We start from the raw sequence: 22,425 nt of genomic DNA, 5'->3' as shown, positions 1-22,425 counted from the left end.
GGTTTATAATAAACCCGAAAAAATTGAAATGCAGGGGGAAGACGGGCGCTTTCCTTCGGACGCCTTGGGATTCTCGCTTGTTACGGGTTGGGAAATTCTCGCCTAAAGCCGGGCGGATTCTAGCAAAGACGGGCGGATTTGAAAACACGGGACGGGCGTCTTTAAGAGAAGACGGGCGGATTCCTTTCCAGGGATTTTTCTCGTTTTTTCTCAGCCAAAAGACGGGCGTCTTCCTTTCAGGACGGGCGTCTTTATGAAGACGGGCGGATTCTACTGCAGGACGCCCGGTTTCGTTGACAGTCACAAAATTTTAAAAATTCAGCTCAGACGGACGGGCGTCTTCTGCCCAATATGCCCGGATTGTCTTAAGACGGGCGGATTCTCTTGAATCCGCTCGGATTCTACCCCTTTTTACCCGGATTCAGTTCCATCCGTGTACTTGCATATCCCTTGTCATTTTTCATTCTTCAAAATCTCGTGTTCTTCATTGTGGGGGCACTACTAAGGCATGAATAGCCTAGGCAATTGTTATCCCCACACTAAGCTAAAGCACTACACATCAATTGAAATTATTAGTCCCTCCCTCACTTCTCTCAAACATGATAATTATCTTGATCAAGGTATAAAAATCCAAAAATGACAAAAGTGCAAATTAAGAATTAAAATGCGAGTTAGGGAGTTAGAAATATTTACAAATGGTGGTTTAGGGAGGACTCCACCAAACTCTCATTCTTGATGAGATGTCAAGGGGGCATGTCCAAGGTGTTGTTGATGTTGCTCAACACCTTGAAAAAGTAATCAAAAGCTTGTTCATTGTCGTGATAAAGTTCTTCAATAGATCTTTGCCCTTGTTGTCGGTCTTGATCGATAGCATTACCAATGTAGGGATTGAAAATCCCTTCAAACTCATCGTCCCAAAGATCACAAACTTCATCTACATGATCACTAAAGATCTCTTGAGTTGATAGAGACAACTCTCCCATTATCTTGTTTTGGCCAATGAGGCCATCTTCTTCTTTGCTTGACTTTGGTTAGCTTTGCAAGCTCTCTTTGTTACAATTCACTTGCTCTTTAAATGGAGCATCTTCAATTTTCTTCTTCCATTGGAGTTCCGACTTCTTCCTATCATCCTTCCGGCTATAATGATCGATCATAAAACATGGTTCATGTAAACGGGGAGCTCTCATAGTCTTATCAAGATTGAAAGTTATACTCTCATCTCCCACTTCTAGAGTGAGCTCTCCATGTTTCACATCAATCACCGCACCCGCGGTGTATAAGAAAGGTCTTCCTAGAATGATTGGAATGTTGGAATCTTCTTCCATATCAACAATGACAAAGTCCACCGGGATGAAAAATTTCCCAATTCGCACGGGAACATCTTCCCATATCCCTAATGGTGTCTTCGTCGATCTATCGGCCATTTGGGGTGTGATATTGGTGCATTTAAGCTCTCCCATCCCCAACCTTTTACTCACCGAGTACGGCATAACACTCACACTAGCCCCTAGATCACATAAGGCTTTGTTGATCGTGGTGTCGCCAATGGTCGCTGGTAACGCTAACCGGTAAGCAACCTCACCCACACGATCCAAAATCGCATATGGTCCGATAAACTTAAGGCTAAGCTTCTTTTTCTTACCAAACCTCATAACCCCACGCATAGGAGACACTTTCAAAAGAACCTTGTCTCCAACCTGAAACTCTATGTCACAACAATGTAAGTCTGCATAACTCTTTTGTTGATCCTGGGCCGCTTTTCTCTTGTGCCTGGTCAGCTTAACCTGTTCTACCATCTCCTGTACCATCTGTGGTCCTAACACCACTGCCTCAACTCTATCATCCCAGCAAATCAGACTACTACACTTCCTTCCATACAAAGCCTCAAATGGTGCCATCCCAATACTCGTGTGATAGCTGTTGTTATAAGAAAACTCAATCGGATCCAACCTATCTTCCCAGCTACCACCGAACTCCATCACACACGCCTTCAACATATCCTCTAAAATCTTGATAGTCCTCTCTGTCTGCCCATCTGTCGCAGGATGAAAAGAAGTACTCATCTTTAAAGTAGTTCCCATCAGCTCCTGCAACTCGTGCCAAAACCGTGATATGAAACTCGCATCTCTATCTGAAACTATATCCTTAGTCACCCCATGCAACCGAACCACATGCTTCCTATAAGCCAAAGCTAACTGTTATTGGTCCAAGTATCTTTCATCGGCACAAAGTGAGCTGACTTGGTCAAACGGTCAACTATTACCCATATCATGTTATTACCCTGCTGACTCCTCGGCAAACACATTATAAAATCCATAGAGATAGACTCCCATTTCCACTCAGGCACCTCGAGAGACTGAATCTTACCTTATGGTCATCACTGCTCTCCCTTAACCCTCTCACATGTTAAACATCGAGCCACAAACTCAGCTGTTTCATTTTTCATCCCAGGCCACCAGAAAGTCTTCTTTAAATCTTTATTCAGCTTGTCACCACCCGGATGTACTAAATATGGTGTGCAATGAGCCTCTGTCATGATCATCTTCCTCAATTCCTCATCATTAGGAACACACCACCTGTCATCAAATCTCACACTGCCAACTGTATGAATAGAGAATCGAGACACTGTCCCTTTCTCCACTCTAGCTCTCCACTCCTTAATCTTAGGATCCAAAGCCTGTTTCCTACGGATGTCGTCATAAAGATATGGCCCCACTGTCAAGTCCCCTCTAGCATCCCCTTTCTGTATCATATGTATCCCCATCTTCCCCACCTTATCTCTCAACCTCATCAAAGACATAGCTGTGCATAGAGAATGCACTCTCTCCCTGCTCAGCGCATCTTCAACCACGTTTGCCTTCCTTTCATGGTATATAATATCCATGTCATAATCCCCTATCAGCTTCATCCACCTTCTCTGTCTCATGTTCAGCTCCATTTGAGTGAAGATGTACTTGAGACTCTTGTGATCTGAAAACACCTTAAAGGTCGCCCCGTAAAGATAGTGCCTCCAAATCTTGAGAGCAAACACAACTGCACCCAACTCAAGATCCATGTGTCGGATAGTTCTCCTCATAAGACTTCAACTACCTAGAAGCATAGGCAATTACTTTCCCGTTCTACATCAACACACATCCCAAACCATTCTTTGAAGCATCTTTATATACCTCAAAGTTCTCACACCCTTCAAGTATGTCTAAGACTGGAGCTGTGGTCAAACACTCCTTTAACGTTTGGAACGTCGTCTCACAACTTTCATCCCAACGAAACCTGTTCTCTTTCCTCATAAACGTTGTCATAGGTCTGGCTATCTTGGAAAAGTCTTTCACAAACCAACGGTAGTACCCTGCCAAACCCAAGAAACTCCTGATCTCTGCCACATTCTTCGGTGCTTCCCACCGAGTGACTGCCTCAATCTTTGCCGGATCCACAGCTACTCCCTTCTTTGAAATCACATGTCCCAGAAAAGCAACTTCCTCGAGCTAGAACTCACACTTTGACAACTTTGCATATAGCTGATTGTCACGCAAAGTCTGCAACACCAACCTCAAGTGCTCCTCAAGCTCCTCCTTAGTCTTAGAATAGACTAAGATATCATCGATGAAGACCACCACAAACCGATCCAAAAACTGACTGAAGACCCGGTTCATCAAATCCATAAACACTGCAGGTGCATTAGATAACCCAAACGGCATCAAAACATACTCATAGTGACCATACCTTGATGTAAAAGCTGTCTTCGGTATGTCCTCATCCCGAATCTTCACCTGATGGTACCCCGACCCCAAATCAATCTTAGAAAAGACTGCTGCCCCATTCAACTGATCAAACAAATCATCTATCCTTGGCAAAGGATTCTTATTCTTCACTGTAACCCTGTTTAGCTCTCTGTAGTTGATACACAACCTCAAACTCCCATCTTTCTTCATCACAAACAGAATTGGTGCTCCCCACGGTTATACAATAGGTCTAATGTATCCCTTATCAATCAAATCGTCCAGCTGTTTCTTCAGCTCCTCCAATTCCTTAGGACCTATGCGGTATGGGGCCTCTAGAAAAACATCTGAAAACTCTCCCACCACTTGTATCTGATCAACTGTCGAACTCACCATACTATGGTCTTTCACATGGCATAGTATCAAAGGACACCCTTCCTCAGATAAGACTTCAAGGTCACTGCTGCAATCACTATAACTTTGGGTTTGACAACAAACCCACGATAAGACACACTAATTCCCTTAGGACCCGTCAAATATAATATCTTCTGGTGAGAGTCTATTCTAGCTTTGTACTTACCCAACCAATCCATGCCAACTATCATCTAAAAACCATCCATGGAAAACTCTAACAAATCTACCGGAAGGTCAACCTACCCAACTATCATAGACACACCCTTATACAACCTCCCACAAGTTACAGACTCACCCGACGGTATAAAAACCTCCTCTTTTACAGACTCAAACTTCCCCTAACCCAAAAGCTTAGTATGACTCGATGATAAAAAAGATTGTGAAGCCCCCGAATCAAACAAAACAAAGGTAAAGACACCATTAACAAGAAAAGTACCCGTGATCACATGAGCATCATCTCAGTTGCTTTCTTCTCCATCATGAAAAGCTTGCCACTGGTCTTTTTTCCACCTCCTTGGACAGTACTAGCAGAAGTAGACGGCTTGGCAGCCGACCCCTAGTTGTTGTTTGTTGCTGGTTTATGATATGAATTACCGCCATTGCGGTTAGCCCTACCGTTGTTGTTGTTCTGACTACCCTGATTGTTCTATGACCCAGCCGGCCTGTTACTACCATAAATCTGAGACGGACCCTAAGAGAAACTCCACTGTGATGGTCTATGGAAACTCCTGCCCATAGCACTGGTGCACTCATGTCTCTTATGGTCCATACCGCCACAGTTAAAGCAAGATATCCCCCAGCTGCTACTACCACCACTGCGGCCACGCCCATTGGAAGCTCCACCACTGAACCCCGACCCCGAAGAGTAAGCCCTCGCCTAGTTATGGTTGCCCCTCTTGTAACTAGACTGACCACCACCCTCGCTCTCAGCCTTCCTCTTCTCAGAACCTCTCAGCTCTTCCGGCTCGCTCATACACTTCCTTAACATTAGTAAGGACTCCTACAGGCAGCTTCTCCATGACCTTAGGTGTCAAACCCTTCTCAAACTTCAACTCCAATTTCTCCTGGTTCAACCTCATATCCTTGGCATATCTAGACTTCTCATTGAACTTGTGGACTTGTGGTAATACTCAGCCACAGTCATCTCCGGAGTCATTTTGAAATCATCAAACTCCTCTCTCAGCCTACTACGGACATGCTCAGGTACGAACTCTCGGCGCATAGCTCTCTTGAAGTCACTCCAAGCTATAGCCGACATACCATGTTTCACATATAGGTCTTAGGCACTCTTCCTAACCTTATGCCACCATTCTTCGGCCGCATCTCTCAAGTAGAACGTAGCTTGTTCTACTCTAAAGTCCTCAGGGCAATGAACCACATTAAGTATATTCTCCATCTCCCTATGCCAATTGTCGAGCAAAATTGGCGCTCCGGTGCCCATGTATTCTTTTGGGTTGAAACAAGTTATGGTGACACTCATCTTAGCAAAATCCACCCTAGCCTCTTTATCTTTCCCAAACTTCTTTAAGGCCTCTATCAGAGCCTCTTGATTCTCAAGCATCTTGGCAATCTCATCAACACTCATCATCTCGGCCCTAGCATACAACGCAGATCTCTTTGGCGGCATCTTTTAACTATATAAGAGAAGAGGTAAACATAAACACATATCCCACAACTTAAACACGTATATGACATGTGCAGAACCTACTCGATCGAGCAACACAACCTACTCGATCGAGTTGAGGCCACTCGATCGAGTTGCCCACTTACTCGATCGTGTACCTCGACTCCAGAACCTGACCAGAAGCCTCACAAACCTTACTCGATCGAGCGACAAACTTACTCGATAAAGTGGACGTCGCTCGATCGAGTCCCCCTACTTACTCGATCGAGTGCCCAAAAACAGTACACTGTCCAGAAACGACATACACCCCCACTCGATCGAGTCCCTTACCTACTCGATCGAGTCATGCCGACTCGCATACTACCCGCATGCTCAACTCAACTACTTTTCAACCACCTATATATATAACTCGATATACATACGCATATATATATACATATATATATATATATATACATATATATATATACATATATATATATATATATATATATATATACATATATATATATATACATATATATATATATACATATATATATATATACATATATATATATATACATATATATATATATATATATATATATATAACAAACAACATCATATTTCACATGTTTCTAATAAGCCACATTAGAAATCAATCATCATGCAATTCTGTTATTCATATCAACACATATACTCATGTTACTTACTCACCTTTCACCACATCATTCTCCATCTCCACATGCATTCATCCACCAATTCACAACACATTTCTATATAGATATGCAACATACTTAGATAAACATATAGCGACCCCAAGACACACCCCATAATGACCGGTTCAAAGTTGTAGGGCGAGATCGCGACTTTAGGACGTCTTCCAAGCCTTTGCATTAGCTCCTAACAAATCCTACCTGGGTTCATTTTATTTTGACTCTCTAACTTCATTGGGTTCATTAATTACAGCTTCCAAAATCATCGCTCTGATACCACTTTGTAACACCCTCATACTCCAAGTGCCTTACCAGGACCACTTAAGGCATGGGAATGCTACCATCTGGATTACCCGAGGCAATGTATATCAAATAGACAATAAAAAAACATACTTATTAAAAATGTTTAAAGTGATACAAGTCCAAAACCAAAACTGTTAAAGTAAATACAAGTGTTTCCAAAAAAAATGCTAATCTAAATAACGTAAAAGAATGTTTAAGACACAGCGGAAGACTTCTAGACATCCCATGGCAACTCAACCCAGCTATCCCTTGTGTATCATCTCATACATGCTCAATAACGGCTCACCATCCCCGAATGGATCACCACAGTTTTCAAAACATTTAAATCGGGGTCAGTTACTATTTACATAAAACAAAACAACAAAAGCAATATAACGATCATCCAATCTCCATCATAACTCCACACACCTGACTACACACTGAAATGTGAAATCCTACCAGAATGCCCATCGCAACAAGTATTCCACACCGCTAGTGGGGGACCGCAGCCGTTCCCACCTAATCCCCGCTCATCTCATCCGAGCGATAACCCATGTTCCTAAATGTGCATATCCCCTCTGTGGTGAGTTCCACAGAGGGCGAATCAAGGGCGTGAAGCCACTCCCGTAAGTGAGTCCACTTAGTCGAGGGCGCACCTCGCGAACCACAAACAACCAATCACAACCAACCACATTATACAACAACAATTACCAATTACAAATTCCAATATGATACAAATCAACAACAATGATCAACCATCAACAAAACTATGTAAACAATAAGCGAGTCGGGAAACCCTACCTGGAATAGGCAACCACAAGACCGTCACATGCACCTACTCAGTAATGTTCATCTACGAATCCTCCTTCTATAATACATATTCATATAATTATCACCCAATCAACATAATACTCCCAAAACCTCCAAATATACCCAATTAGGGTTTTAAACAAACTCAACGAAACATTATAAAAATTATACAAGGATCTTACTCTTGATGCGACGAACTCAACGGTGTAAACAACACGACAATCCGACGGTCCTAACCCTTGGGATTTGCTAATAACACGATGAATGAAAGCTACGTAACTTCTTTTTCTCTTTGAAAGGTTTTAGAAAAGTTAAAACTTATTAAGAAGGGTGACGGAACCCTTAAATACTAATGACGCGTTATTAACAAAACCCGACTATAATAACCCGTAAGACCAACTTACTCGATCGAGTAAGTCATTTACTCGATCGAGTGATCCTTACTCGATCGAGTACCCAACATACTCGATCGAGTACCCATCAGGAAACCTACTGTTTCGTATAAAAATATACTTACTCGACAGAGTAAGCCCCACTCGATAGAGTACCCATAGACATAGAAAATCGTAGTATTATAGTTCCTGCTTCAAAGACAAAGGCCTCCTGGACACGCCCATCCAGTGAAGCATAGTCTGCAAAACACAACTAGAGAAGGTGCAATTAGAGAAAATATGTTGGCCAGTCTCACACTCAAGTTAACACAAAATGCATCTGCTGACTATAAGCATTCCCCTTCTAATCAGGTTATCTTACGTAGCCAAGCATTTCCATCCAGCAAGCACACTCACAAATTGATGACTAGGCACTATTAGAGTGTCCAATAATGGTTTAACCCAACCAACAGTTGGTCCTCTTTCTCTAAACCCCTCATACAAAACTAGCGTTTTCTGCTTCGTATTGTGCCATTCAATAACTAGAGCAAGAGCAGCAGGACAAGAACCTTTATATTGAATCAATTCATCTCGAGTAGTCAATAGAGACTTCCAAGAAATAGTACAGGTAGTACGAGGTTGTGCATCCTATATCCCATTTCCATGAAGTAGATAATGGTGGCACCAGTTTAACCAAACAGTGTTAGGCCTGAAGAGGATTCTCAATTAGGTACGAATTTGCAAAGCTTTATTCCAACTCAATAGTTCCATAATACCCATTCCTCCCTGCTCTCTATTTCTGCAAACCTTATCCCAATTAAAGAATATCATTCGTTTTTTACCAGCATAGCAGTCCCATAAGAAGGCTCTGCAAGCTTTATCAATAGATTTAATAATTCCTCTATGAAGCAAAAAGCAAGCACACCCAAATTTTTCAACCCCAAAGATGACAAAATTAAGCAATTGAATCTTCCCTGCATAAGATAGTTGTTTGTTTAACCAGTGCTCAATTTGGCCTTTAATTTTATCAAGAAGGGGCTGGAAGTGCTCCCTTGTCAGCCTAGCATAGTGTAAAGGAACCCCCAAGTATTTGAATGGGAATGTCCCTCCAACATAGCTAGTGCTAAGAAGAATTTGGTCCCTTACCTCCTGGCTAATCCCCCCAAAATAAATGTTGGTTTTAGAGGAATTGGGGGCCAAACCAGAGAAGCTAACAAAGTTATCAAGAGCGTTTTTAACCGCCAAAATAGAAGGAAGGTTACCCTTAGCAAAAACCAATAGATCATCAGCAAAAATAAGGTAGGATAGTTTAAGCTTTGAGCATTTCGGATGATATTAACCTTTCATAGTCTACCTTGTATTTTAGACACAGACAAAGGGTCCTATAACTACGGAATATGAGGAGTATTAAAGTCTTCCCTCCTTAAAATGAACTTCGTCACAAAGTTAAAACATACTCCCTAGACCCTACCACTCAGAACCTGCTCCACTTAAACTTGCACGCCAATCAAAATGCTATCGTTACTAACTCCCATTACGATACTACTTACACATATTACTCAATTATACATACATCATTAGTTTCAGTAGTATTACAATTTATACTATTCACGAGGTGTAAATTTTGGAAAAGAGATCCGAAAAGGTGATGAACCAGAAAGGACTAAAATACTTTGTATAAAAATTACTATCACACTGTCCAAAAAGGTGATGAACTAGAATCGTTTTCCAATTTTATAAAAATGTGACATATAATTAAAAGTCGGACCATTTATAAAATAGGACTAAAATCGATAAATGGTTTTAATTAAAACATTAAACCAAAATTAGTACGGAGTATAAAAAGAAATAAAAATAAACCTTTTTGATGAAAATCAAATAAATGAGATTTATTAAAATGGCGGGTGTTATAACTTACAAGTGGTATTAGAGCATTGTTATTTACATGCAAGTCATTTTAAGACGATATTATCACCTTATTAGATAATTTGATAAAATGAATATTTTGATGTTAAAATTAGCTTTTTCACAAAATATTAATTTGCATGTAATAATCTGGTCGTAAGATGATATGGGTCAAAATTTTATATTTTTGGGAATTTTATAGCATAAAATTACATATTAACGACTAAAACTGAGTTAAAATGCATTAATTTTACTTAAGTGTTAATAAAATTATGTTGCATGTTAATTTTTGGCCATGTTTATTTTTAAATAATCACTTGCATATTCTATTCATGAGAAAAGGAATTTTATAAATTAATATGATTAATTTTTATTAATTTATTGATTTTTATGTGATAAAAATTGGTAAATAATGGTTATTTTGTAAGTAATTATTAGTTGGAATTTTTGGTCAAAATTTTTTTATAATTAGCTATAGGAATTAGTTCCAAAATGTTCAAATTTTTTATTTTTGGATCATTTGACTTTTATGATTTAATTTGGAATTAAGTTGTAAAAGAGGTATTTTTATCGATTTATTTTTAAATTGTTAAAATCTGATTTTGTTGGCTATTTTTTCAACGTGAAAATCATTTTGGAGGATAACAAGAATGTAAAAAAAAATTAGATTCAATTTTTCCATAAAGGTTATGATTAAATTGTATTATTTTACAAAATTATGAATTTTAAGGTAATTTTGCTAATTAAAAATTAAATTAACCCAAATTATCACCAAAATTTTAGTGGAGACTAATTTTTGGTGTTAGACTAGATTAGTATGATTGATATGTCTTAAAATTATTTTAAGAAGTGATTGTATAATTTTTTAATGGTTAAAAATTATACAATTCCGCAAAATCGAGCTCACATGATCGTTGTCGGCAAATTAAGACGATTTGGCATGACATTTTTTATTTAATGCATTTTTTTATGTTGATGAATGGATTTAATTTATGTTAAATATTTAAGTTTACCTAATATAGCCTTAGTTAGAAGTCGATATTACTCGTAATGAAAGGTATATCGATTGTTTTGTAATTTAAATGAGATTTCGTATCGTCGGTTTATAATTATTTAATTAGTTTTATTTTTTATTAAAATTATTTTATAATAGGAATAGCTATGTAAATTATTTTCATGTAGCTATTTTTATTGGAGTTCCCTCAAGTCGGAGTTTTTTGGAAAGGAGTTCCGAAATCCAAAAGACGAAGATGTCGTTTCTATGAAGACTCGAGAGATCAAGGAGTTGGTTTCCGAAGTGTAATAATTTAGTTAATTAGATTAACTAGGTGGCCATATTATGATTTATTGCTTTTTATTTTTATTTTTATGCATTCATGCCAAATCGTCACAACATGCTATTTATTTATTCTTCCTTTGGTTATCGATTATTGTCTATTATCACCTTTTTTGTTCACTTAAAAGTGATGGACAATACAATTGATAAGATCACTCACATTTTTAAAATTGAGATTTGTAGACACCTCATTTCTGCACCTCCCGCCAAACACCCAGTGATGATTGGGCCGCATGTTTAGCATATTACGCGATTTTATGACGTTTCGTAAATCGGTTAATAAAAGATAACTCATACACTTGTGTCTACCCCTTGGTTGTCATCTAGGTGTCATTACGAACGTTTTAACAGTAACTAAAGTACATTTGGAGTCCGGGTGAAAAAAATCCCTTTTCTAAAACCATCAATCCCGAGTCAAAAAGTAATGTGCTTGTCTACCTAAGGTTAGGATGTCATACAATGTTAGGAGTACATTGCAAAATGTGCATTTCATTTAGCTAAAATGACAACAGAACCTTTAGGCCCGTTTTACGCGGTAATAATGACTTTTTAGCCTCTGGCCTATTTTACATAAAGTTCTAGATCTTTCCTTTATCTTTCCAACGCCACAAAAATCACCTTAATCCGAGTCTGGTAGAAAACTTATGCCTAAAATACGAAAGGCTGTCAAACGCGCTTTCTTGCGCAGAAGAAAACTACTCGAGAGAGAGAACGCAGTAAGTGGTGCGCCTCTTCTGTGTAATGCAGCACCTACTGCGCCTTTTCTCTAGGCTTTCTTTTCATCCAAGTTTCCGTGTTTCAACCTAAGTCGGTTGTTTCCATTCTAAATTTCGTCATACCTCTTTCCTAAACCTCTACCTTGTAATTAGTATAAATAGAGGCCCTCGCCTCACATATATTTCACGCGAGTGTCCGTCCCTTCTCTTCTCCATGCATTCTAAGACCACGCTCTTTCTTTTCGACGCCTACGTGTTTGTTCTACGCGACCATGTAAGCCCAGATTATTCTGGGTACCAGTCACGTTTGCATGACCGGCCAATTTGACCACTACACCATAATTAATCATTCTTTTAAAATCCTTTTTCAAGGGCACTTTCATATTTGCATAAATCGAGTCGAGTTACCACTAAAAGCCGATTTAGTTAAATCCCGTGATGCTAACATGTAAGCCTGAGGGTGTAAAATCCCACTTTAATCTTCTTTTATTTTCTGTATATATAATTATGTGAGAATTTATATCATAAGCATGCTCAAATCGTCTTTTAAAATCACTTCTTTAAAACCTTTTGACGGAAAAAGCAGAGATCTGACGTGGGGAAGAATCGCATCAACTAATGCGCCTTCTGGAAAGGCCGCAACATCTGCTGCGCCTCTTCCAGAGGCTGCCTTCAGCTGCTGCACTTCTTCTTCTTCCTCGGGTTTTTGCTTCTTTCGCCTTTTATTTTCTTTCTTCGTTTTGTTCTTCTTATTTCATCTAATGATTTTCAAATTAGTTTTTATAAATCGTTTCAACCTTTTTTCGGCTTAAATCCCTTATAATTCAATATTTGCGGGTTTTCATCATCTTATTCAAACCCGGATTTTAAGGGTTCGATTTTCCCATATCGAATCTTTAGAATTCGTTTTTTGTACATAATCTCTATTTTAAAGTTTTGTTACTTTAATTCCGTTTTCAAGTTCAAAGTTTTAACCTTTGTAAAACCCGACATCGTGTAATTATAATTATGTAAATCACCATAATATTTTATTTAAACTTGTTCTCTAATCTAACTTGCGACGATATTAGTATACATAAACATGCTAACGCACTTCTACTCGAGTCATATATCAATTATCAATGTAAACTAACCAACGAACAATAACTAACCCGCGGGTCTGACTTTCACAGTCAGAACCCAGCTCAAGAACAGTCGTAACAGGTGATGCGCCTCTTCCAGAGGACACAATTGTTGTTGCGTTTGTTCTGGGTTGGTTTCTGTCTCTAACCTCTTTCTCGTTTTGACGTAGGGTTTCTAATTAGACTTCTAAACGACTACTATTTGTGGATAAGGGAATTTATATCCACGTTATGTTTATTATTTCATATTAAACACATTTGATTTTGAAAGAGTCGCCACTAAATTTTTAAATGGAATTTAGAAACCAAATTGTAGAGATTTTAAGTTCTTGTGAGATTACGTGTTGGGAAGTTTATTTTAATTTCATTAATTAACACCCAACCCCGCCCGTAACTATAACGGTCTCTACTAAATTAAATGATGGCTATTTTGGATACGTATCTCATGCGAGTATGCAATCATTGTTTTAAATCCTAACATGTGATTTCATTCTATGTCGATTTAATGCATTTAACTTGTCAAAATTATTTTAGCATATGAAGTTCATTTAGCTATTCTAGCAAGAAACAAACAAAGAGAGGAAGGAAAGAGATATTCTTACTCTTTAGCATAAGATAGATTAACAAACATGTGAATTATATAAACAAAACATGATAAAATAATCAAATTAACATGCTTTAATAATCAAAGACATAAACTTTAACAAATTAAGACAAGTGTAGTTCATAAATTCAATCATCATGCTCAAATCAAACTAATTTAAACAAGATAAAATCAATTAAATCAATCAAACATGTTAAATTCTTCACGTGATAAACATAGAATAATTCTTATCTTAACGGAAGAAAAATCCAACATACAAAGGCCATCCATCGGCACATCCATACTACTAATCCCGTTCTCCTTCATTCAAAAACAACAAGATACAATAAACATCGTTTATTAAAACAAATTAGTTGGTTTAGTTCTGTCCGAATCTGAATACGAGGATATGTAAATGAGAAGGGGAAACGACCGACCAATCTAGCGGCTTTCTTTCCCCAATTCAAGTCAACGCGGGTATTCAAATTAGCACTTTAACTCATACTCGTATCTATACTAATTATTTCATAATTAACAATTTATACGATAATAATACGATGTAGTAAACATAATTAAAATACGGAATTAAAAGGGAGAAAGGAGAGATTTTTATGCACCCTCAACCTACATGTATCGTTGACAACGTCTTGGGTCGTAATCGATCGTAGATTTTTTCTCGAGGGGCCGTCGTCGACGAAGACAATTGAAATTGAATTTTGAAATCAAGAAATAACACGTTCAAAAGGCAGACTTGAGCAACGATTTTCAATCCCTCACCACTACTTCGTTTCTCAATAATTTTTCAATCCGAAAGACGTTTTGGAAACTATGAATTTTGTGAATTTGGAAAGAAACAAGAAGTTTTAATAGTATTTGAGCACTAGAATCAAGGCCAAAGACCACGACAGAAACTCGAAAACAAGATTTGTGTCCCTGTTTTCAAGCGGCTGTCACGGCTTTAGTTTAGGGTTTTTTGGACGATTTATTTCTTTGATATTCTAGGTAGTTGGTCTATGTTTCTAAGGTCCCTTAATGGTTGAGCTAGGAGTGTATTTATAGGGGGTTTTGAAGGGTAGAAGTAGGGTATATCGAGGAGAGGCAGACGGGTCTCGATTTGCATAACTGCTGTCCAGCAGCTATTTCATGGGGTTTTAGGGTTTGTATAAGGGGTTTTCTTAGTGGTTAAGCTACGGTAATATGGTTAGGATACTAGGGTATGGGTTAGAGGTCGGGTTTTGGTGATGTTTGGGTGCGTCAAAGGTGTCGGATTTGTGCTGCAAAACAGAGGGGTTGTTGGGCTGTTTTGGATGGGGATTGGATGGGCTGTGGAGGGGATTTGGGATAGGCTTTCGCTGGGATTCGAACATGGGTTGGAGGAGAGGAAGTTGGGTCGAAAGTGCGTCGAAAATTGAGACCAAATCAAGCATAAAACGAGCTCACAAATCGTGTGATTAAAACGAGTTTTCAACTTTCAAAATCGATTTTTCTAATCAAATAACGCATTAAAATAAATGATTTTTCAAATCAAATACACTCATAAAATAATTTTTCAAACCAAATATTTATTTTATTTTCAATAAAACAAACTTAAGAAAATAAATTCAAATTAAATAAATAAAATGAATTAAAACTCTTAATTTAAACATCATTTAATTTAAATAAGAATTAAAAAGTTTAAATTAAATATCATCAATAAAACGCTTCATCGACGATGCCCATTCTACATCGTAAAACGAACTATGAATAATGACAATGTCAACTAGTGAATACATGTCGTCCCATCATCATCGGGTGTTTTGACGGGATTTCTATAAATGCCAATATCGACAGATATGGGTATCTACAGAGCCCCCACTTTGACTGAGGCTTGGACAGGGCGAAAGTCAAAGTATACCCCAGGTCCCTCTCGACCGAGGATTCCTGGTCGTTTATAGTCCATTAGACTTGCGTATATAAGCTCGCCAGCCATAAGAAGAGATCATACCTGAAGCTTCGTTGGGGATTAAGCATCGGTGGTCATCGACCCATTGAAAAGGTGGTGAGTTGAGCCTTATCCTTAGGCGCCTACGTATCCGTTGTGACGGAATCAAACCCATATCGTAGTACGACACTGCTAACGTGCATTCTGCTAATCTATGCCCAGAATGGAATGGAGTTTTCCAAATGAGGTTACCATTCCTTCAATACTTTGCTTTCAGCTGTGGAGTTCCTCCACTTTATATTGAATTGGATCGATTTGAATTTGATCTGATTTGGATTGTGGATGTCATCCGTTGATTTTAATAATGGTCTCTGAAGCCAACGGCCTAAGAGCCCCCAGTTAAAGCATTTCCTGTTACATTCGAAACATGGAAAACAAATACAACAATAATCATATTATCGTATAAGCACACTATTAGATCATTGATCTTTGAAAGTTGAAACCTTTTTATAAACTGAGTCATCGACCCGAAGCTTGGATTTGAAACAACCATAGTTGAAATGGGCCTTAGGCCTGGATTTTGAAAAATATTTTCATGCTGGGGATGTATTGCTATTTGGATCATCGATCCTTGAAAAAGGAATTAAAAATGGGCCATCGACCCGGATAAGCATTTTGAAATTGGATTTGAAAATGGGTCATCGACCCGGATAGACATTTGAAAATAGAAATGGAAATGGAAATTTTGAAAATGCAAATGAAAAATGGGTCATCGACCCGGATAAACATTTTGAAAATGGTCTTGAAAATGGGCCATCGACCCGGATAAGCGTTTTGAAATTGGAAATGATCATCGATCTTTGAAAAAAGTTTTTGAAATCCCGATTTTCAACGGGAAAAGGATAGGGTAGACTCGATTTGCATTTTAAAATGCGACAAAAGGGTGAGACTCGTCACTGACGTGGGCGTAGCCCGCTACCTTCGAACAAAAATAAAAATAAAAAGCCGTAAGTGTGTAACTCAAACATTTTGACTTGATAAGGGTAGAAATGTAAATTAGCCGTTCCGACTTTCGAAATGTAACAACAAAAATCCGTGCAAGGGATGTATAAGGACAAAAATCTGGCTGAAGGGTGTCGTGGCCTCCCCCTTGACCGAAAGAATGGTGGTCAATCCTTGTTTAGGTAGGTTTTCCTATTTCCCTTAGGTTTCCTGAATTCCCTCAGTTTCCATATTTCCTCAGGTTTCCTTATTTCTTCAGGTTTCCTTATTTTAGTCCGCTTATTTTTCTATATAAAGAGACTAAGACATGAGGAGAAATCACAAATCTAATTCTTTCTTTCTCACATCCTTCTTTCAAAACTCTTCTAGTTATGAATCCATTAATTGGAATGATGAAAGGTTGGGCCCAAGAATTCAAAGGGCAAGAAAGTCAAGCATTTCTTGACTCGGGTATTCAATAGATACTTTGCCAAAAACAAATATTGCCTCAAACCATTTTCTTAGATGAATGCCTAAAGAGGTGGGATCCCATTCACCATGTCTTTGCCTTTCCTGAAGGTGAGTTATACCCACTTCCTGAAGAATTGACTGTCTTAGGAGGGTGGAAAAATACACAAAAACCCTGTAATTCCCGATCCCATTCCGGATTGGGAGAGGAAATACCGAGATTATTTGGGCTTGTCCCATGATGAAGCCCGTAGCATCGTAAAAAGGAAGAGAGTAAATTTACTCACATTGGCCCATAACTTCCAAAAAGCCTATGATCCTGCAATTCCTACAGTTTATCGTCGTCGGGTTTTTGGACTTATCTTATTACATCTTTATTGCTTTGAATGAAGCATAGAGATCCCTTCTTCTGAAGGTCAAACTAGGCTTATTGGGGTCATGGAGCAGATGGAGAGCCACTCAAATCCGGCTTGGATTATCATGGTTGAGACTATTAAAGGGTTAGATATCAGAAAGGCTAACCCGACCGCTGCTTAGACTGGATCATCCCGACTTCTACAGGTTTTGCCCTTCTTTTCCTTCTTTCTTCGGTTTTTTTTTCTTTTTTTTTTCTTTTTTTTTCGTCGTTTTTTCTTTTTTTCTTTTATTGTTTTCTTCTTTTACTAGGTATGGCTCTTCGATCACCTTAGATTATTTCATTATTCTGCCCTCCCCGAGAAGTATCATGTGAGGCGTTGTATCAGTCGGCCTCTAAGGTGAAAATTGAATAGGTCGTCTGCTTATTGGCATGAAGTGCTGACTACTGGTGTAGGGTCCCATGTTCGGTGGGTCTTACCCGGGATGGCTATAGACTCTTTCACAGGCCTTTCTGATGCTGATAAGACAAGACATATTCCTCTATTGGGTTTGGATCACCCTATCTATATTAATTCGGACCGTGTTCTTAGACAATTTGGCCGGTCACAAATGATTCCCTTGATGGAAACTGCCCCAGAATTGCCCTTCAACCTCATTCACTATCGTTGCGAGGCGTGGCTCTATGCCTGGCACCGCAGGACCTTATGGCGCCTGCCCAAGCTAATTCCCTCGACATGGGTGTCTCCTTCATACTTAAGATGGGTCAAAGAAACTTCCCCCGAAATCAGAAGGAAACTTCAGAAGGTTGATGTTGTAGATTGAAAGTACTATGAGGAAAGCCTCAAAAATCGAGCATTCTTTGAAATGAATTTAACTGCGACCGAGTCTGAACCTAAAACTGATAAAAACCCTAAAGATGATCCTAAGGTCTCAAGCGTTTGGAAAAGATTTGGGGTAATGGCCGATGATGGGCCGACATTGGCTGCGAGGTTGGGTCCCCGACCAAGTGCAAAAGACAGACTAGGCCCGCGTGAAGAAAGTGCAGTTCCTCCGAAGAAACGGGCTAGAGTGAAGATGGGTGAGACTTAGTCTCGTGATGGTTTATATGACTCGGCTATATGAGGGATAGGTAGCCGTTATATTAAGTTTTATTATTAATAGATGGTTTAGACACTATGGGCTTCACCCGGAATTATTGAAATAAATAAAGGAAATCTTATTTATTAGAAATTTCCAGTTTTGCATCTAGAATTACATTGTTTCGGTGGTACTCTTTTAAAGAGTTGCCTACGTATCTGCTTTTCAACAGAATCAAACCGGGTTCGTAGTTCATAATTCATAATACAGAGACAACGAATGTCAGACTTTGAAACTAGACTCAAATACAAATGCAATCCGAATTTTATTTCATAACATTTGAGAATGAGGTCTTTAGGGATAGTATTTTTTCAACTGGTCCAGATTTGTAGGATTCGAAAAGTCGTTTCCATCTAGATCAGTCAGCTGAACCGCTCCTCCCGTCAGAATTCTTTTCACCAAATACGGGCCTGTCCAATTTGGTTTAAATTTACCCCTCGGGTCTACTAGTAGTAGTGCACGAACCGATTTCAACACCAAATCTCCTTCTTTGATTTTTCTAGGTTTCCCCTTCTTATTAAAAGCCCTTTCTATCCTTTTCTGATAGAGTTGAACCTGATACAATGCGTTCAAGCGTCGTTCATCCAGTAAAACCAAAGAGTCATATCTGGCTTAGACCCAATCTGCTTCAGGAACTTGGCTCTCAAGTAATATCCTTAGGGATGGTACCTCTAGTTCTATGGGCTGAACTGCCTCCATCCCATAAACCAAATAGTACGAGGTTGCCCCTGTGGCTGTTCTGATTGAAGTTCTATATCCCCACAAGGCAAAGGGTATCTTCAATGGCCAATCTTTATAGTTATCACACATTTTCCTCAAAATGGTTGTAAGTGTTTTATTGGCAGCTTCTACAGCCCCATTTGTCTGTGGCATGTATGGTGATGACTTATGGTGCTTGATTTTATACTTTTCGAGTATAACCTCCGTTTCAGCTTGGAAATGGGTCCTGTTATCATTTATGATTTCGTGGGGTATCCCATATCGACAAATGATCTCATTTTGAATGAACTGTGCTACTTGCTTTGCCCTTAGCACATTATAAGACTTGGCTTCTACCCACTTCGTGAATTAGTCGATTGCGACCAAAATAAAACAATGTTCTCCTGACCCAGAAGGGTTGACCTTTCCGATAATGTCGATCCCCCAGGTTGAAAAAGGCCAAGGTTATGTCATGGTATATAGCATAGAGGGTGGTACATGCTGTACATTTGCAAATATCTGGTAATTGTGGCATTGTCGAACATAATGTCGGCAATCTACTTCTATTGTGGTCCAGTAATAACCAAGTCTTATGATCTTACGAGCCAACATGTGAGCATTCATGTGGGGTCTATATTCCCCGTCATGAACCTCCTCCATGGCTTTGTCGGCTGTCTTTTAACCAATACATCGCAATAAGACACCTTGCGCGGTCTTTTTGTATAGTTGCCCTCCATTAGCCTCAACGAACTGGGTCGAGAGCATCCGTAATGCTCGCTTTCCTCGAGCATCGAGGTTGTCAGGGTACTCTCCTGTGTCTTTGAATTTCAAGATTGATGTGTACCAAGGTTCGATCTCATCTTCCTCAGTGCCATTAATCTCATTTATGTATGATGGTGTCGATCTTCGTTCGACACATAGTGGCATGATGTCTATGTGATCTGCGATGTTAACCAAGGCTGCCAACTTAGACAGAGCGTTGGCGAATTGATTCTCTTCTCTAGGTAAATGGACATAGTGTATTTCCTCGAAATATTTTTCCAATTCCTTTATCTTAGCCTGGTGAGGTGCCAGACTATCACTTTTGATTTTCCACGACCCTGTTACTTGGTTAATGACTAAAGATGAGTCACCATGTACCAGTAACTTCTTTATATTTAGACTGATAGCACTGCGCAAACCCAGTAGGCATGCTTCGTACTCAGCAGCATTGTTGGTGGCGAGGAAATCTAACTTGAAGGATACAGGTACATGTTCTCCCTTTGGTGAAAAGAGGAGGATTCAGACCCCATATCCCATGCTACTCAATGCTTCATCGAAATAAATATCCCATACATCGTCTTCGACATGAACCACGTTTTCATCTGGGAAAGAAACATGTCCGTAACACTGTCTTCCTTTATTGGATTGTCAGCGAGGAAGTCGGCGACAGCCCTTCCTTTCACTTCTTTCAAGGGTACGTACTTAAGATCGAATTCAGCTAACATGAGAGTCCATCTCAACATTCTGCCATTTAATACTGGTTTTTCAAACATGTATTTGATTGGATCCATTCTGGAGTATATACTGACACTATAACACAGCATATAGTGTCTCAGCTTCTTTGTTGCCCAGACTAGGGCTAGGCATGTTTTTTTCTAACATGGTGTACTTGGCTTCATATTCTAAGAACTTTTTACTGATGTAGTAAATTGCCATTTCTTCTTTTTCCACAGTTTGGGCCAACATTGCTCCCATCGCGGTATCTGTTACTGTTAGATACAAGGATAGTCGCAATCCGGCTATGGATGGACTAAGCACGGGTGGAGCAGACAGAACTTCTTTGATCCTGTCGAATGCGGCTTGACATTCGTCATCCCACACCTCGTGTTCTCCGACTTTCAATTTCTTAAAGATCGGTTCACATATCATTGTCAAATTCGAGACAAAGCGGCTTTTATATTGGATTCGACCCAGGAAACTTCGAATTTCTTTCTCGGTTTTGGGATGAGGCATTCCCATAATGGCCTTCATTTTCAAAGCATCAATCTCAATATCACGGTGGCTGACGATGTGACCCAGGAGCTTCTCGGAAGTAACCCCGAAGGCGTATTTTTGAGGGTTCAACCTCATGTTATATTTCCTTAATCTTTCAAGGAATTTTCGTAAGGCCTTTGGATGACCGTCACGTTCCTTTGATTTCACAATCATGTCATCGACATACACCTCGACTTCCTTATGCATCATATCGTGCAATAACGTTGTCGTAGTTCTTTGGTACGTTGCCCCGTCATTTATCAACCCAAACGGCATTACCGTGTAACAATAGGTTCCCCATTGCGTGATAAACGCGGTTTTGTGCATATCTTCCTCGGCCATCTTTATCTGATTGTATCCGGCATACCCATTCATGAAAGATAATAGGGCTTGATTTACGGTATTGTCAACCAAGATATCGATGTGAGGTAATGGAAAGTCATCTTTCGGACTGGCTTTGTTCAAATCCCGGAAGTCCACACACACACGGACTTTCCCATCCTTCTTACGTACTGGTACTACATTGGCTACCCAATCTAAATACTCGGATACTTTAATAAACTCGGCCTTGAGTTGTTTATCGAATTTTTCTTTGACTTTCAAAGACCACTCAGTACGTATTCTACGTAATTTTTGTTTGATTGGTTTGAACCCTGGCTTGATTAGGTTTTTGTGTTCTCCAATTTCCTTATCGATTCCTGGCATGTCTCTATAAGACCATGCAAAGACATCTTTGAACTCATTCAGCAAATCTATGAACCCTTGTTTTTCTGTAGGATCTAGAGTGGTATCTATTTTGAGTTCTCTGGGTTCTAAGGTGGTTCCTACATTGATGGTTTCCGTATCTTCGATAATAGTGTTTCTTTGGTCGTATTCCTCCAACCCCTTAACCAATTGTGGAGGCGGTACTATCTCCTCTTCCTCTTGATGGAAGGTGTCATCGTGTCTCCCAATCAAACACATTTATAATTCTCAACAAACAACTAGTTAGTGGTTAAGTCGAGGTCGATCCACGAGACGGTGTGCTTTGGGTTCTAAGTCTATCTATCTCAATTTATGCTAGTGTCACAATTGATTTGGGTTTGTAGTTGTGTTCTAAACTAATGCAAGCAACAAAGTAAAACAAGCAAGTAAAGGTGTAGACAAATAATAAAGGATACTAGGATGTCATGGGGTCATATGGGATTCATGAGAGTTGATCATACAAACATGTTCTCAATTAAATAGCAAGCACTTATTATTGTGATGAGATCGAGATGGTGTATATCTT

General features: G+C 39.2%; 2 protein-coding genes across 2 annotated transcripts; both read right to left on the bottom strand.

Annotated features, from left to right (window-relative positions):
• Positions 1-18,734: 18,734 nt before the first annotated feature.
• On the bottom strand, positions 18,735-19,799 carry LOC141619541 (uncharacterized). The gene is made up of 3 exons (XM_074436553.1): positions 19,638-19,799; positions 19,110-19,304; positions 18,735-18,995 (listed from the first exon to the last, which is right to left on the bottom strand). The coding sequence occupies exons 1-3, from the start codon at positions 19,797-19,799 to the stop codon at positions 18,735-18,737; spliced, it is 618 nt and encodes a 205-aa protein (XP_074292654.1).
• Positions 19,800-19,817: 18 nt separating this feature from the next.
• Positions 19,818-20,692, bottom strand: LOC141619537 (uncharacterized). The gene is made up of 2 exons (XM_074436550.1): positions 20,475-20,692; positions 19,818-20,310 (listed from the first exon to the last, which is right to left on the bottom strand). Exons 1-2 carry the CDS (start codon positions 20,690-20,692, stop codon positions 19,818-19,820), a joined length of 711 nt encoding a protein of 236 aa, XP_074292651.1.
• Between the last annotated feature and the right edge of the window lie 1,733 nt (positions 20,693-22,425).

This window comes from Silene latifolia, chromosome X (assembly GCF_048544455.1).
Source record: "Silene latifolia isolate original U9 population chromosome X, ASM4854445v1, whole genome shotgun sequence".
In the NCBI taxonomy this organism is placed as follows: Eukaryota; Viridiplantae; Streptophyta; class Magnoliopsida; order Caryophyllales; family Caryophyllaceae; genus Silene; species Silene latifolia.
This window is presented reverse-complemented; position numbering and strand designations above follow the sequence as displayed.